Genomic DNA, 18,667 nt, shown 5'->3' with positions numbered 1-18,667 from the left:
CGTTACCATTAATCAAAGTTCAGAGTATGAATGTGTTTTGATATGATTCTCTAATTTATTCCTAGGTCTCTCAAAATCTTTCCCTCTCATTAGGGTTTTCCGATTTTTGTATGCATTTCTTATCTTCCTCATGCTTGCTACATGTTCAAGCTTTATCATTCTGTTTGATTTCCTCACCTTCGTTGTATTATGTGAAGAGTACAAATTGTGAAACTGCTTACTCTGCAGTATTTTACGTTCTGTTCCTTCTTTTCAGTGACCTCTTGTCAGGCACGCGAGTCTGCTTCAGTTTTAATAGCATGCTTTCCTTATTTTGAAAAAAAAAAAGCGGCCTCCGTAGTCTAGGGGTAACGTTCCCACCTCATGACTCAAGGTACGCGGGTTCAAATCCGGCGGAGGTCGTGGAATTTTTAAGGGCGGAAAAATTCAGGGAACAAGTCCTCCGGGAGGGACTTTAAGCCGTGGGTCCTGTGTCGTAGATTTACGGCACGTAAAAGACCCTCATGTCTCTAGGAGACCTCTGAGCAATATTAGGCAAAGTTTCCCGCCCAAGTATTTTACAATGCCTCCGGTAGATGGGGAAGTATCGGGTACCACTGCCAGAAGAGGGCCGACCTCGTTGCAGAATGGGGCTGATAGCGAGCACCAGTACTGGAAGGGTATGGCGACAGTTGAAATTAAAGGGCGGCGCACAATGGACCAATAACTGGTCTAAGTGCATGGGGTAACCCACCCCCTCTAATAATGAATGAATATTTTGAAAAAAAGTAGACTTATTNAAGGGTATGGCGACAGTAGAAATTAAAGGGCGACGCACAGTGGACCAATAACTGGTCTAAGTGCATGGGGTAGCCCACCCCCTCTAATAAAGAATGAATATTTTGAAAAAAAGTAGACTTATGAGATCACCTTGCTTTTTGTGAGTCTGTGTATTTCCCTCCCTAACAACTTTTGAATGCCTGAACCAGTCTTTATGAAAGTATGTATATTGTGACATCTGAGCCCATTTCAACGGCTCACTTCATAAATCCCTACCATCAGTCTTGTGTGTCTGTATATGTTCCTCCTACTGTTGCTAGGCAATGGCTCGATAAAAACACTACCACGGCAACTAATACACACGCAACAACAGAAGAATTGTTGGACGCGTCGTTTTCTATGCGGTCCATGTCGAATCAAAAGAAAGAATGTGATTATTTTATTCCAGAACTTTATTTTTATTTGGTACATGTGTTGGAAATATGTGAGTACCTGTGCTTCTCTATAGACTGTAATTACTCTCCATTTCTGAGGCTGTCAGTGTCGAGACTGTACAGCGTCTGTGATAGGATGATTAATAAATATGGAACAGTAGATGGAATGAGGACAGGAAAGGGGAAGTCAAATACTCAGAGAAAACCTGCCCTAGTGACCTTTTGTTCACGACATACTTCACATGACTTGGCCTGGGATCGAAACCGGACCGCCGCAGTGAGAATCCGGCAGCTATGACACCGTTACTCCCCAGTCCCACACAGTTTCCATCGCCCTACACACGTGAACACTCTGGTGGACTTGCCTATCGTTTTCCAGAATTAAGAAACAGAACCCCAAATAATTTCGAACAGTTTATATTCACACACATTCACTAGCGCCGGGACAGCTCAGTATGTATAGTGACGGGTTATGGGCTGGGCAGATGGGGTTCGATTCTCTGAAGTAGCAAAAGATCTTTCTCTTTTCCATATTGTCCGGACGGGCTCTGAGGCCTACCAGGCCTCCTACTCAATTAGTACCCGGGACTCTTTCCACGGGGTTAAAGCGGCCGAGTCGTGAAGCTAGTCACTCACCTCCATCTTGGGCCGAGGTCGAGAATGGTGTAGCTATACTTCCACTCCGCTATATGTCTTCATGGCTTGGTGCTTAATTAATTAAGCACAGGGGAAAGTTTACCTTTACCACACACACACACACATCTTGAAAACATTTGTACTTTCCATTATAGTTAAGGTTGATTCCTTGACTTTGAGTCTTCTGAGAACCTTGACCACCTTTGTGACAGATGCTAATTGTTGTCTATCATTTCTCTTTTGCCTCGATATCTTCACCTGCAGCTGTCGTAAACAATTCTCTACATCTGCTAGGTATCTGAATGTGGGCCTTGCAGTTTTCCTTCTACTCTCTGGTTTACTTCAAAACGTTTTGTAGTCGCTCTTGTTTGAACAATCTGATCGCATTTTCACACCCATCCAGTCTCTCCTTTTAAAATCTGCTAACATGTTAAGAGTTTTATATAAATTTCTCAAGTTATAATTATATAGTTCTACTTAAACTGAAACTACGTAATCCATTTTCGAATGAAATAGCAGATCCTCTCATTTTCGAATGTTACATGGTTTCCGTACCTGACACATAGGTGTGTCAGTTACGTCAGTAATTTCTATTGAAATCGTGCCATATCGTAACTTAGCAACACAGTACAGCTATTCCCTACTCTGGATGCTATTTAAACAAGCGTTGTATAAATAGTTAGAGGTAAAATAGAAACGAATCGTATCATGTTATCTCTTCGTGGTACACGGCCTTACTGCTCTTCCGTATCAAACGTGTTTAATAGATGCTCGTCAACAGAAAATAGCAAGTCACTTTTCGAGGAATAATTATAAACGTAAAGCTATCACTGTAACAGGCCGAGGAGGCCTATGAGATGTCGAGGCTCCCACGTTTTCTAGACAATCGGTTCACAGATGGCGGTGTGGTTGTCAGCCTTACGCCACGGCCTGCCGCCCTTTACCCCCCCACCCCCCACCAGGAAGATACGTGGTACTCTGTTGCTGTAAGAGGCTGAGTCGACCCCAGGGCCATTGTGCGGCTGGAAGGATTAGGTCAATGAAAAATCTAATGACCTCATCAGGACTCGAACCAGCGACCTTCCGGCTTATAGCATAGTGCCTCAACCAACTACGCTACCGCGTGACCCCAGTGAGTAAATATAGATGACATTAACGGTAAGTGATTCCAGAAGCTGGGAAAGTGATTAAAGAGAAAGCGAAATCCTGACAGGAAGCTTACTCAAACACAGATTCCCCTAACACACGTCTGGTATGGTTTCTAACCAGGGTACAGTTTTAATACTCTTGTTTCATATTCGGGTGGTCCCCGGTGTGGTTCCCTGCGAGGGGATCAACTGGTCTGAGCTGTTTCATAGCCTCTAGGCGAATATAGAGAGTGTACTTTAAACAAGCCACGACACCATTTTTACACTTCGTTGTCTTCGTGCTGCTGCTGTGTAACTTTTACTTGAAACATCGTTGTTAAATAACCTGTCTTGTGTACCAAACTACACTGCGCAGCACGCCAGACTGAGCGGTAATGCTCTAGAATTGTATTCGGGAGGTGCTGGATTCCAGTCTCTGCCGTAACTCTGGCTATTCTGTTTGAAGTTCTTTGTGGGTATTCTCAGTCCTCGAAGTGCATGCCGGGATAGTTCCTGCGTTAGGCCATGACTGCTTCCGTACAAATCCTTTCCAATTCGTCTGTCATCAATCATCCTATCACTGTGAACCACATAAAGATATATGATATACCGAATCCCACTCGAGACATGGAAGTTTATGTGTGTTTATTCTGTGTTTATGTTGTCCTGTGTTGGTAGCTGCCTTGCGACGGGCTCGTCCCCCGCCAAAGGACCCATACCAACTGTCTATATGATGAAGAAACTGTAAAACACAGGCCAAGGTTCATCATGGCCTGTAGCGCCCACAGAGTAGTAGTAGTATTAGTAGTAGTAGTAGTAGTAGTAGTAGTAGCAGCGGCAGTAGCAGTAGCAGTAGTCCCTGTGCCTAATTAATTGAACTGCACAACATAAAGACGTATTGGGTAGTAGAAGTATAGCTCCACCATACTTGACCTCGACACTAGATGGAGTTTGTAGTCAGCTTCACGCCCGAGGAGGGAGCCTCCGATACATTTTGGATATGAGGCTGAGTGGGCCCCACAGCACGTCTGGACGCTGTAGACAAGGAAAAAATCTTATCCCCTCCTAGAACCGAAATCCTGCCGTCCAGCCCGTAGCTCGTCGCTATAACGACTGATCTATTCGAGCTCCCTATAACGCCATGTAGTTCGGTAAAAGTAAACCTACGTTTCGGAGGAACATGTTATGCTCATAACAAGGGTGAAGAGTAAGCCAAGAAAGACACGAGCATGAAGCAGAGCCTCTGCTGGAACCTGCTTCATGGTGGTTTATTTAATGGCTTATTCTTAGTCCTGAAGGCGATGGAGGTGATATTTTCGTGTGAAATTTCGGTTGATTTTCACCAGGCTACACGGCGTTATATCCCCCAAAAATAGAACTCCTCATAATCACCGCTGTCACCGCCTTGAGAACCTCAGAGTTCGTGTAGCACGTGAAAATGTTCTGGAGGATCATGTTACCCTTCACTGCAGCAATACTGAGCTGAAAAATCAAAATTAGCCCAACATGCATACGAAGAAGGCCAAAAAATACGCGTTTGTTGGAAAGAAGCGAAGGTCGTGCAAATTGAACCAAGCACCACATACAAGAAATACAAGGAATTGGCCTACAGGTCTCTGGTAGGCCTTCCGATCAGTCGACGCATATTGGAGATCTCTCCCATCTGGACTCCCATTATCTCAGCAAAAGTCAGGAAACTACAACTCTATGCAGTGTAGATTAAGTGTGAGGCATTGGAAACTACTTGGGCGGGAAACTTGTTGCCTAATTTTGCTGAGAGGTCTCCTAGAGACATGAGGATCTTTTACGTGCCGTAAATCTACGACACGGGGCCCACGGCTTAAAGTCCCTCCTGGAGGAGGGGGTTTGAACCCGCGTACCTTGAGTCATGAGTAGGGACCGGATTTTTATGCCCTAATAATCCCTTAAATATGTATGCATTTATGCATGATCCGGGAAGTCCCGTCCTGGGTATTGCATCAGAAACATGAATCATGATGAAATGTTGAGTCAGATATGAAACATATTCTAATACGGAAAAGAAAAATTGTATACACACGACCATGATGGAAAATTTGAGCATAAAATTAAAAAATATGTATGATAAACATTTTAAGAAGGAAATATGCAGTATAAATAGAGATCTTCGAAAATATGATGCTTGTTCATAAAACAGGCAAAATATGCATTTATATGCGCCATCAAACCATGTCCAAAATTTAAAAAATGAAGTAATTCATACATATATCCAAACGAGCATACTTTCTGGTTGCAAGAAAGAAATATGCATTTGCATTAAAATCCGGTCCCTAGTCATGAGGTGGGAACGTTACCCCTAGACTACGGAGGCCGCCATGAAATAGCACTTGAACATAGGTGCTAGGCCTAGTGTGTGGAGGTCTTTGAATGTTTGTGTTAACTCTCGCAGATGGTTTGTGTAATGCTTGATTTATATATCCTATATTGTGTTGGTGCCGGTCACGGTAGCCGAGCGGGTCTAAGGCGTGCACTGTCTTCGCTCGCTCGGAAGCCGGGATCGTGGGTTCGAATCCCACTCAGGGCATGGATGTTTGTGTGCGTTTTTCTGTGCTTGTCTACAGGTAGAGGCCTTGCGACGAGCTTATCACTCGCCCAAGGAGTCCTACCGTATGTGTAAGATCTAGTAAACTGAAGTGAAACGGAGAGTTTCATGGAGGTAGGCCTAGGCCCAAAATTGGGGCTGTAGCGCCACAGAAAAAAAATATTGTGTTGGTGCTGGTGTCCGGAGATAGGGACCAGCTCTGTCGATTGGGCCCAACTGATTATGATCCGCCAGAAGACGGAGACAGAACCCAGTCTCCGAAACGTTATGTGTTTTAAATAAAAACAGGACGATGGATAATGCCCAGAAACACATTATTTGTTTTCTTAAGCGCTGTCTGTGACTAAGTCCGCGGTAAGGTGATGAATCATTGTGCCTTGGAGGCCTCTGAATGACTCGGCCTGAACGAAGATTCATTACGCAACCATCCATTCATTCATTTATGATCGCTGGATGCAACAGAATGCAAATGATTTCCCACCTCTTTCGGTTCGTCAACACGTTCAGACTTGATTCCTGGTCCAGTTCATCCTCCTATCCAGTTGACGGGGGTTGAAGCGGCCGGAGAATTTGACCGTAGCCGAGGTTATAGCGCTGAGCTGTTCAGTAAATCCTCGCTAATTCACTTACAGTTAATCAGGATCGAAATATGAAAAATAAAAAATGCTGTTCACAGTTGAGTACGCATTTTAAAAGGCACATGGCATTTAGGAAGGCAGATGAGTCACTTGTCTGTTCAGACAAAACGTGACGGCTTCTTCAAACCTGTATTATTACGCTCAAAAAGAAGTACACCTTTTGAGTCTTCTATCGGCGAATAAATGTATTGTCGTTTTGTAGTTTCTAAATAAAGGCTCTACATCGATTTTTTATATTTATTTCAACAACACTATTTATATCATTAAATGTTAAATTTATTTGTTTCTCAGTTTCATGTCTTTCAGAGCTGCCTTTTGCTTCACTAATCCCCATTATCACTTAATCTGGATGACCTCTCCCCCAATTACTCCAAATTAGCGAGGGTTTACTGTACTTCCATTCCCCCCATACATCGTATCCAACAGGTTGGCCCAAGCGGTAACAAGAGGTTACCTCTTGTTACCGCTTGGGCTGGAATCTCGGAAACGATACCTGCTCTCTTAACGTAGATTTTCTGTGGGTTTCCTCAGTTCCTATAGGCAAATCCTGGTACGGTATCTCAAATAGGTCCATGGTCGCTTCTTCCCACGTCATTTTTTTTATTCAGTATTTTGTAAATAATCCCATTATTAGGCGCTGTATATTTCAAGATGCTGACAGCATAGCATGGTTGTTCCTCGAGGGCTACCGCCTTATCGTGTAGAGGAGGTTTGCGCGCCCCAGTGACCTGGAGAGCTATGCTGGCGGGAGCGTAAGATTCTGATAGATCCACCGATGCCGGACAGGTCAAAGGGTAGGAACCAGACGAAGTGTAGTGCCTGGTCGTCCAGGTTGGGTGTTGGGTTTGGGGCTAACGACCCCATCCCTGAAAAATTTACTGTTACGAAACCATGGAGGAGACCAAGACCCACACAGGGTTGTAGCAGCAGTAAAGAAAACAGAGCATATTTAACTAGGCTACGAAACATAAAGTAAAACATAGTCTTTGCGGCGTGATAATTAAGTACAAAGACTATTTTACTTTAACCTACTAAAGTGTCTAGGCATTCGACAGTTTCCTAAATATGTTCATCATAATATACGAGGCTGAAGAAAGCTGCGCAGCTAGGAACTTCGTAACTCACATTCCTCGCCAAAAATTAAAATGATCAAGTCACGTTAGATGCGATGAGCACGTGGGTGAGGAGTGCATACCAAGTTTTGGTAGGAAGACCTGAGGAAAATACCAGTAGTAAGACTTAGGCGTAGCTTAGAGGAAAATGTTAAGATGGACTTCAGAGGAACAGGATGGGTGTTTGGATTGACTGAGAGTAGAGACCAGTGACGGGTTGTTTTGAACACGGTAATGAACCTCCAGGTTTAAAAAAGTGCAGGGGATTTCTTGAGTGTCTGAGCACCTGTTGGCTTCACAAGAAGAATTCAGGTACATGGGGTTGGCCGGTTAGTAAGCTAGTGTCACCAGTAGTGCTCTGTAAATTACATTATTCAATGTCTTGTTGGCACTACAAAGCCGAACAGTTCTTTTACTCGTATTAGCCTCTTGTTTTTCCTTTAGTCGCTTTGCTTCTCCACACGCGGAAAGGAGGCGCCTGGTGAAGTCATGACTCGACATCCGTGACCTGTATTTGTCGCTTTGCATTCTTCGCTAAACCAGTCAACAAGGTTCCTGCAACTAAATGACGTCATTTTGTTCATGGCCATTATGTGCATCGATCCTGTGGTCATTCTTACGGCCCTCACTGTATAGTTTATTTAACGACTAAGCGTGGAATGACGGCAATTAGTTTAGTTTGTTGCGTTGAGTTGCAGTACAGGTATCCACATAACACCAGGTTTTTGTGGTACACAGTTTCAATACATACAAACTAGTTTTATTAAAGTTAGTTCATATACTATTACTGTCACTACTGATACTATCACTACTGCACTATTACTGTTTCTGCCCCTAATCCATTTTTTTTTTCATTGGCGCTACAACCCTCATTTGGGCCTATGCCTACCTCCACGAAACTCTCCGTTTCACTTCGGTTTACTAGATCTTAAGACATTCGGTAGGACTCCTTGGGCGGGTGATCAGCTCGTCGCAAGGCCTCTACCTGTACACAAACACAGAAAAACGCACACAAACATCACATATTTTAGCTTCCAGTTAATCTCAGGGGGTTGTGTCCCACCTAACTTTGGTCTCTCACTTACTTTTAGTTTTAAAGAAATACTTTTCAGTGGTTTTTATCTTACATTTATGCATCTAATTAATTTCATGTATGCTGTGACCTCATTTATATGCAACCATTTACTGTATACAAGTTCATCTCCCTACGTTTTCGTTTCAGGGGATTCTAGCAGTCCTTCTTCCACAAATACAAGAGAAAACTCCCCTCCTGATGCCCCCTAGTTTCCAGATCCTTGCTTTCAGCCATATTATTCCTTCTCTCATTCCTTGGGTAGGGTGACAAGCAAGTAACGAATTAGAATTTGGAAATGGCCATAACCAAATTCGTCTGCGGGAAATGGGTAAAAACCACGAAGAACGTCGGGGAGGGTAGCTGATGTCCAGAATGCATGGCACAGCCGACGCTGCCTCAGAGGTTAGGCATAAAAAAGGTAAAGCTGTACCTGCAACAGGCCGTGGAGGCCCATCGGGTTGTGAGACGTCGAGGCTCCTACATTTTGTAGACAGTCGGCTAATAGATGATGGTGAGGTTTTCAGCCTTACTCGCCGACCGGCCGACCGCCCTTTACCCCCGGGAAGATTCCTGGTACTTATTTCTGTTACAGGCTGAGTCGACCTCAGGGCTATAGTGCTGCTGGAAGGATTAGGTCAACTGAAAAATTAAATTGAGAGGTTCGATATAATGAGACAAAAATCAATATATTACGTTTTCGAACTGCTGCTTATTGATTTTGCTGTTGAGGAAATTGGCCATAGTAAGGAAACACTTCTTGTGCATTTTCAAGATTGTCAGAGCCGGAAATGAGTATCTTCTGTAGTTTAGTCGCGTCAGCAGAGGTCCACCACACACTTCCTTCCGGCTGACAACTTGTTTATGCTTCCTTTGTTGGATGTGGGGTTCTCATAACGGTGTCTATTAAGAGTGCTATCTTCTGGACAATGATACCCTGCAGTCCACTAGAAATTCACCGACGTTTCGGAGGAATGTTCTCCCTCTGTCTTCAAGATCTTGAGTGTCAAAGAGTAAGATAAGCAGCGAGCGGTTTGCCACTAGTTGGTTGCTTGCTTGGTTTGCTCTTCAGTCCTGAAGAGGAGGCAGCATGTTCCTCCGAAATGTCGGTGAACTTCCGAGCTATATGGAATTACATCCCAAAGGATTAAAAAAAGATGAAGTTGTCCCTGTACTTAACTAATTAAGCATTACGCAATGAAGGCATATAGGGGAGTGGATCCATAGATATATACGTATTCTTGACCTCGGCACTAGTTGTAGGTGATTGGTCAGCTTCACGCCTCGACCGGTACCCATTGGATAGGAGGCTGGGTGGGCCCCAGAGCCGATCTGGACGAAGTGAAGAGGTGAAAAATCTTGCTCGTACCGAGACTCGAAATCTGAGCCGTCGGCCGTTCAGCCTGTAGCCAGTCATTATACCGAATGCGCTAGGATAGTAGTATTCATGTTATTTCTCTGTTTACGAATGGGTATTTGAAGCATTTTGTGCACTACAAATCTTCAGATTCTCTGTCATATCACTTAGATCAGCGAATATGAACATGACAGGGGAGTTAGTGACGTCGTTGATAGGGGAACGTAATTCATGGTATAGTGGTTACCATCCCTGCTTCGAATTCTGGAGTTCTGAATTACGAATTTTGGCCCGAAAACGAGCCAATCGAACTATCTGTTCTGAAGGTTATGTCTTCTGGGATGTTATGCTGTCTAGTATGATAGATTTTTACCGGAGTCTTAGAGGAACGTCCATCTTAAGAGTTGATCCGAAAGATGGAGGTAGTATGTTGCTCTGGAACATCGGCACACATCAGCCACGCCTGACGGCTTCACATGCCTGTAATCTTAATATTCAGTGTTGTGAAGACCTTGAATGTCATGTAGGATATTTTCTTGTTCTTTTATTTATTTATTTTTATTTTAGTCTTTCCATGCAGATGTTGGAATGACACATTAAAATAGATTGCAAAGCAAGCTGGCTTTAGTGGTAACCTTTCGGACTTGCACTGATGAGGGGCTTGGTTCAATTGTGGACTAGGCCACCGACTATTCTGACTGAAGTTTCTCATAGTTTTCCTCCATCTTTTTGCACAAACGCCGGGATAGCTTGAAGTAGGCTGTGACCACTTTCTTAAATTTAGTTTTCAATTTATTAATTATTATTCTGTCACATCATCTGACACTATACGGCCTCAGCCACTGACAGCATTGTCAAATAAATTGCTTCTATTCCACATGTTTTCATGTCTTAATAATCTTATCATTTGACACTGTACAACCCATTTAGTCGATAAAGCAATTTTATGTTAACGAGAATTACCCAAACAAGCAAACAAACAGACAAACAAACAAAGTTACAAACAACTTTGATTAAGAGAGTATAGTGGTATTTGTCGTAAATTCTAGAAAAGTCACCATTTTTATGAACCCACTATTGATATGTGCCAAAAGGCAGGGACTGGCATGTTGGCCCAACTGTTCCATGAAACCATGGTAAATTTCCTTGTTAATATGTCCAAGGACTAAAGGGATTTCTGAGAACAGAATTTGTATAATGTGCAGAATTTGGAAATTGTTTGTAAGGAAGTTTATTTATGCAGTGAAGCCTGTTTGTAGCATAATTAAAAGGAAGTTTTCCATTTCATACAGGTTTATGTTCAATTCATGTACTTCCAAATGAACAACTTAGGTTTCTCATGTTTACTTGAATTCCTGTGGGCAAATGCTGACCACATACCACTTCCTGCCAAATTCTTTATAATTCATCTGTCATCACTTGTCATCAATCATTCTTCCATTCAAAGCTATATAGTGTAGCTGCTGACATAATCACAAAATAAATTGCAAAAACAAAATTGTTGCACCTTAGAATACCCCTGTATGGTATGTCCTCCACCAGTTTATCTGCGGGATGAATATAATTGAAATAAATGTATGTTTCAAGGAGTAATGGAAATAAATGGCTTCTAAACCATACTACTGCATATGACATGATTATTTAACTGTATCAAATTAGTATGACTTGTAATCCTTATTGTCAGGGTATGAAAACATGGTGTCAGTCTAAGATATAGAAAACCCAATTTCATTGTGTTGTGTCGCTGATGAGAAAGTCTACCCATAATTGAAGACCTACTGTAGAGATGTCAAGTGGAAAGAAACCATTTAATTTACCACTCATTGCAATTACTTTATTTGTCTCTGTTCCTGGTCGTAATAGATATGTGTATACACAGTGTATAGTCCCTTGGAATGAACTTGTCTGGGCTCTCTGTTTGTCTTCTAGAAATCTGTTGATCTGTTATGTGAAGATACTTGTAGCAGTGGAGTGAGACCAAGTCATTTGTTACTGTGGCCTCAAGTGGATCTATTGTACCAGCCCTTGATGATAAATGATAGTTGAAAGGGTGAAAACTTAAGTGCTCAAAGGAAACTTTTCCCCATTGCCACTTTTTTCACCATAAATCACATGTGGATTGCCATGGGATCGAACCCAGGCCACTGCAGTGAATTACCACTGACCAACTTCCTGGGCTGTGGCATGGCCTTGTATGAAAATAAGCCTCAGAAGACCCATTTGCTAGAAATTTTGGTGTAGGAAGTGAACTGAAAAGGGAATTAATATCACAGTTAATGTAATATCATTCATGATATTACATGAGAGTGTAGTTGTGTGGCTATGAGGTCATAGATTAAATAAAGTCATATGTTGATAAAAATTTATTTTTTATAGTCACAAAATACAGTCTCTTGACTTTGAGGGAACATCTTCAGTTGAGGATGTTTTAAAACAGAATACACAGAGAAGTAAATATTTGGAGCCATATCAGGCCCCCTTGGGGTTCGAAGCTCATGTTAAGCTGCATGTCCCCATCTGTCCCCATGTCCACTTTATCATTGGGGAGAACAAAATATGCCCTCTAGGTGTCCCTACATGGAAATGGGTTCAATTCCATTGTTCAGATGAGCGGACACCAGAAGAGCCAAACAGACTGTACCTGGAGGCACTAGAAACCAAACAACATAATCAAGAAATACATGATTTATACAACAGTGGGCCAAAGAATTGTGAGACTTGTTGAAATTCATATATATATATATATATGTCCCAAGATTATCAATCCTTTATTCTTATGTGTTCACAGGTTATGAGCATATGGTTGAGATCAGGCCACCTCAGTTGATTCCAGAATCGTCAGGCTCAAAAGAAATCAGTTCTGGGGATGATTTCGAGCTAGTGTGCCAAAGTGATAGACCTATACACTGGTTTTATCCCCAGCTTGCAATGGACATTGAAGAGGTACAGAGTGCAAATTGTTAATTTAGAAATTTTGCAGTCACAAAAGTGAAACTTGCATAAAATTAACAAATGTGGTATCCACACAGTTTACCTAAGGACAAAAATGTGCGCATGTTCTCAGAATACCAGTGTGAATATTCTTTCTTCTGTGTTCCTGGTTTTTCATCTATAGCAGATACAAACGTATTTATTAATTTATTTCAGTTTCATTATACTGAAGAATGATTCAAATAAATGTAAGAGTTCTTAAATGAAGTCTTTATATTATATCATGCACAGTTCTGTGTATGATAACCCTTTCTGAAAAAAAAATTAATGAAGCTTGAATTGACCTTGCTGTGAACTAGAATTATATTGGATTGATACAAACCGAAATAAACTTGTTTGATGGTATTATAGTGGTGGCTATGAAGACTGCAGTTTTCTGGATTATGAACTGTGTAATTCAGAGAGAGCCCCATGTATTGGAGGAATGTATCACCCCCTACTTTATGGTCAAAGACTAAACCAAAAAAGAAACTAACAGAAGCATGTGGCAAGCCTGAATATAAATTTGGATCAGTAAATGAGATTTTAGGTTCTTACAGCATTGACTGCAAATTTCTGTCTTCTGTGATATGTCTCTGTATAGTTGAATACTATTCTGTCTTGATGGAGGCAACAAACAAGTATTCCTCCAAAATATCAGTAAACATCTGTATGACTATATAATGCCACATCCCATAAGACAGTAATTAATTAATTAATTTATTTATTTATTCTTATATTCAAGTAGATCCAATTACAGGGCGAGAAACACATTGACACACCACTGGATATAGAATACGTCAAAAATCAAAACAAATGTTCCAACCAATCACTGGAACAAGTCAAAATAACATAATATAAAACATAATATAAAAGTGTTCAACAATCTGCCACAAAGTATTAAAAACTTGGGCAATGATACTAAAAAGTTTAAATCAGAGTTAAAGAATTATCTACATGCTCATTCCTTCTACTCTTTAGATGAATACTTCAATGTAAATAGAGAATGATGTAAAATTAAGTTATATTAATTTTTAAGCTAAAATTGCCTGTACTTATGTATGTAACCTTTTGACTTGTTCTGTATCCAAAGGTACTAACCTGCTTAGGATTTATAGAATGTAAATAAATTCAATTCAGTTCAATTCAATAGACAACACAGTCACTAGACATAATAAAATGTGACTACAACAAGACTTAAATACTAGATGAAAACATATTAACCATTTATCTTATAAAATTCATCCAGTTTATAAAAACAATGCATATGAATGGATATTATCAATAAACGATACAATATCAAATAATGTATGTTACATCACTCACACATCAAAAGAAAAACTATAAAAACATCTAACATGCATGAGCAATAAATGGAATAAATAACTTCTCTCAGAAGTGTACTAAAAAATTATTATGGTAATAAATACATTCATAAATAAATAAATAAATTCATAAAACAACAAGAGATTGTATGTTAAAATAAGTGAAAGTCATAGTTAGTTTGTATGCAGATCTAAAGTAGATGATTATTTGTATATTTTTAGTTATTTAATAGGACTTGTCAAGGTTAATTTTAGATGCTATTTATAAGAACCAGGATCACCCCTTGTGTTCCATTCATAATATTCATTTAAAGAATAAAATGAACCAGCAAGAAGAAACTCTTTTAGAGCCTGTTTGAATTTAGTAATATCATTTAATAGATTCCTGATGCCTTGTGGTAGATTATTGAATATCTTAATTCCTGAATAATATTCCTGGTGTCTGACACCAGTTGTCACGTGTTGGGTGTATAATGTGACAAATAACTTCATGCCGTATTGTATATAGCTAATTTTATTTCACATTCCCTTTTACAATCACACAAATTACAATCTGACAATTACTGCCATCAGCAGTATCACAAATACTTCACTGCAAGCGCTGGTTGACTGCCTGGCTGTCTCGTAACTTGTAACTTGAGAACTTGAGAACTCAGAACTAACTGCTGGCTAACTCAGAACTGACTGTGAGTAGTCTTAGCTGCTCCTTATTTAGCTTCGTTCCGGACAACACAGAAAATGGCCACGTAATAACACCACTGTTGTCTGGCGTCGTGTTGCTAGTGACGCTGTTGGGAGTTGTTTACTGCCGCCTAGCAACTGCGGCATCCCTTGGCCACGTCTCCGCTGGCTGGGTAGGGGAAGTAGTGTTGACTCACCTAGTAAAGACAGCGCTCTGATGGTGTTATGTCACCGTTGGCGGGAGGAGGGGTGTCCTGCATAGCGCAACACGTCACATTATTTTTAGGATGTTTTGTGGAATCTCATCATATCTCTTAGAATTCTTACATTTTAATGACTTGATTATATCTTTAATTTCTCTTTTAGTTACTGGGGTCATATTTATGTTTGGAAACGGTTGTTTATACACCTCAAAAATGTAACTTAAGGAGTTAGATACATTAGTAGGTTTGTTAGATTGCATTTGATTTGGTGGCATTATAAAATAGTTATTAAAAATATTGGCCATAGTTTGTGATTTATTATATGATTTCCCATCAATACTTACTGATGATATTATATTTTTGCTTGACTTGGTATTAGTTATAGATCTAATGATACTCCAAGTAGTTTTAATTTTATTTTTAGAATATATAATAAGCCTACTGTAATGATGCTTCTTTGCTAACTTTATGATATCAGATAAAATTTTACAATATTTCTTGTAGTATCTTACTAATTCAGGATTGTCAGTGTTTCTGTTAAGCACATACAATTCTCTTTTACGTGCACATGATGTCTTGATTCCAGTTGTTAACCAGCTTTTATTTTTTTGTTTAGAGAAATGTTTTTATAAGGAAAACTATGATTAAATATTATTAAAGTGGTATTAAGAAAATTATCGTCTATAGTAAATATGTGTGCGCAAGTTTCACAATTAAAATTTAGCTTGAATTCTAATTTAGTAAATTCATTTATGTCTCATGTACTAACAGAATAATTAGGTGAATTCAGGAATTTAAGATTATTCAATGTAAGAATTTGAGCATCATGGTCTGATATTCCATTTGACAATGAATTTATTGAATACATTTCATTTCTATGTTTATCAATAAAAAAATTGTCAATAGCCATAGCCGAAAAATTGGTAACTCAAATGGGAAAGTTGACAATACTACATAAATTGTATGAAGCTAACAGAGAATCCAGTTTTTGTTTTTTAGTATCGCCATCATGTAAACAATTAACATTTATATCTCCACATATAATAATATTTGACAAATTTGTGTATATTCGTGTAAGAATGGATTTTAGATTATTTAAAAAGTATAAAAAAAATTCCTGTTGGAGATCTATATACAGTTAAAATATAGATATTAGAAGGCGCTATTAATTTCAAATTATTTTAGTTTTCTGAAATTCCCTGTCATATATAGGATGAATCATATGGTCCCTCGTCACAAATCAGCATTTCCAACGCTGTAACAAACACCGGAGAATACCATTCTGTACTGAAAGTGACAAATGCCATTTTCTTAGATACTGGCTTCTACTATTGTGTTGTAAATGGAACCACAGATTTGAAAAATGCTCTGGAAAATGTGACACACGTGTATGTATATGTCAGAGGTAAGCACATGACTCAGTTCTTATATTTTTCCCAACTCTGAGGAGGAATATATTATGAAATGTTATTTTTTATGATATTCTTTTATTTACATGCTTATTTAGAAGCCCAAAGGCCAATTATAAAGTAATTTTTATAAGAATCATAGAACAAAATATTATGCTAGACTCACCATGCTGCTTCATATCTCATAATTCTATGATAATGCAGAAAAGAAAGGTAGTTAAAAGAGAAAGTCAAAGTTATATAAACCATCATGAAATTCTCTTTATTAACCTTTTTATGACCTAGTTATCTGTAATTAATTTAAATTGATGAAATAGTGTTTACTTTCACTGGTATTGGATAGGGTTTGAAGCATGCATATCTAATTTTTGGAACAGTCTTTTCTTTTTTAAGCAGAACCTAGAGGTCAAATTGAATTTCAAAGAACAAAGATTATATTTGATGTGTAACAAATCCCACTGACCATGAGGAATCAGTGAAAATTAGCTCTGTCACCAAAGTACAATACCTCCCATTCTGTGACAATATGAAATACCGTGTTAAGTACATATCAGCCAACCATTCTTTCCAGTGTTAGGCATATTGACATAAGTTACATGTATTACAAAACAGAATATTCCATCATTCCAGAGGCCTTCCCAAACTTCTTTTTCTTTTAGTGTCAGTTAGTTTTTACAGTCTCATGCACAACACTATATTCTGTCAGATTTATTTAAAGTTATTCACTCTAAAATTTATCACTACATATTTTGACCAATGTGGTCATCATCAGGTGTTAAAATTATTATTGGGTGAGGAAACTGTTGTGTTCTTTTTCGTTGCATATGTTGCTAATAAGGCCCCTCATTTCTCTCTATATTTTAAGAGTTTTTTTTTTAATTTTATCAAAGCACATCCTGTTATCTTCACATTTGCCCATATTATAATGAAATACGTTAAGTAACCCCTTCTGATGATTATTTTGTTGCATTCAGTCAGTTTATTCTTCAGTCTTTTTAATTTATCTTGTATTTTTCTATTAAATCTGTTTGTGGAATTTGTAGTTCCCTCATAATTTCTTCATTTCTTTGACTGTCTGTCCTCTTCATGAAACCCATTTCTGCTGATAATCATGTTCTCTCATCAGTTTCTCTTATTGTCCATGATTTATTACCATAAGATAATATTGGCCTAGCAAGTGTTTTATGTATTGATATTCTTGTATGCCTAGAAACTAATGATTTTTTGAAGATATGATTTATAATTCTCCTGCATAAAATTTAAAGTTGCTACTTTTTCTCCTGGAAGGAACTTAACTTATTTTCTCTAACACCAGAGAAGTATGCTTTCTGTAGTTATACTTTTGTATAACATAACACTAATACCAGTTACACATTTGAAAGGAAAATTATAAGATTATATTTATTTGATTGATTGCAATAAAATGTATTATTTCAGCCATCAGATTTACACAGACAATGGTCAAATTTATTTGGCTGTTTTTCAGATTTAATAAATTTGTTGGTGAAGGATGGGAATTTTGTAATAGAGACTGTCTCACAGCACCAGCCAGCAGTTATCCCATGCCGGCCTACATCCTTAGATGTAAATGTCACCTTGTGGAAGGATGGTACTGAGGTTAGTTTACCTATCTATGCACTTCAGTGAATTCAGATGCAGCATTACAGTGATTAGTACTCCTGCTTCATATTCATGAGGTTTTTGGTTAAAATTTTGACCCAGTTAATGATCATCATGATTGAAATTTCTTGTGGCTTTCCTTAGTTCAGCCAGGCAGATCTAGAGTGATACTTCTGAACAGTCCAAAGCAATTTTATATCATTCCAGATCTGTCATTCATAATCATCTTACTGTTTGCATCTAACCATGCCACTGATAAAGAGTAATTAAATAAACCAAGAAACACATCTGGCACTTTTTCCTAACATGGAAAACCTGTCTTTTGATATGAAAACTGAACTTGTGTATTACATTTATCTGGCATGTCATAAAATATTAACATCTTTTATGTAAATGACACAGCAAAGTTGAAGGTAATATGTACAATAATGTACTGAACTTGTGTATTACATTTATCTGGCATGTCATAAAATATTAACATCTTTTATGTAAATGACACAGCAAAGTTGAAGGTAATATGTACAATAATGTACTGAACTTGTGTATTACATTTATCTGGCATGTCATAAAATATTAACATCTTTTATGTAAATGACACAGCAAAGTTGAAGGTAATATGTACAATAATGTACTATCACTGAACCTAAGAAAACAGAGCTGGGATATTTCCATCGGCATGGTAACAGGCTATGGTGTGGAAGGCCAGGGTTATTTTCCCAGCAGGAGCAGGAGAGAATTTTCTC

General features: G+C 38.9%; 1 protein-coding gene across 3 annotated transcripts in view; it reads left to right on the top strand.

Annotated features, from left to right (window-relative positions):
- Positions 1 to 18,667, top strand: part of LOC111874876 (vascular endothelial growth factor receptor 1) — a 90,499-nt gene that overhangs the window by 18,855 nt on the left and 52,977 nt on the right. For all 3 annotated transcript variants that reach the window (XM_023870732.2, XM_023870733.2, XM_023870731.2), the window contains exons 2-4: positions 12,505 to 12,659; positions 16,108 to 16,300; positions 17,791 to 17,921. In XM_023870732.2, the coding sequence (XP_023726500.1) occupies positions 12,505 to 12,659; positions 16,108 to 16,300; positions 17,791 to 17,921 (479 nt within the window). The remainder of the gene's footprint in view (positions 1 to 12,504; positions 12,660 to 16,107; positions 16,301 to 17,790; positions 17,922 to 18,667) is intronic.

The sequence above is a fragment of the Cryptotermes secundus genome, unplaced genomic scaffold (assembly GCF_002891405.2).
Source record: "Cryptotermes secundus unplaced genomic scaffold, Csec_1.0 scaffold160, whole genome shotgun sequence".
NCBI classification, from domain to species: domain Eukaryota; kingdom Metazoa; phylum Arthropoda; class Insecta; order Blattodea; family Kalotermitidae; genus Cryptotermes; species Cryptotermes secundus.
The sequence above is the reverse complement of the archived record's forward strand: the minus strand, read 5'-3'. Positions and strand labels throughout refer to the sequence as shown.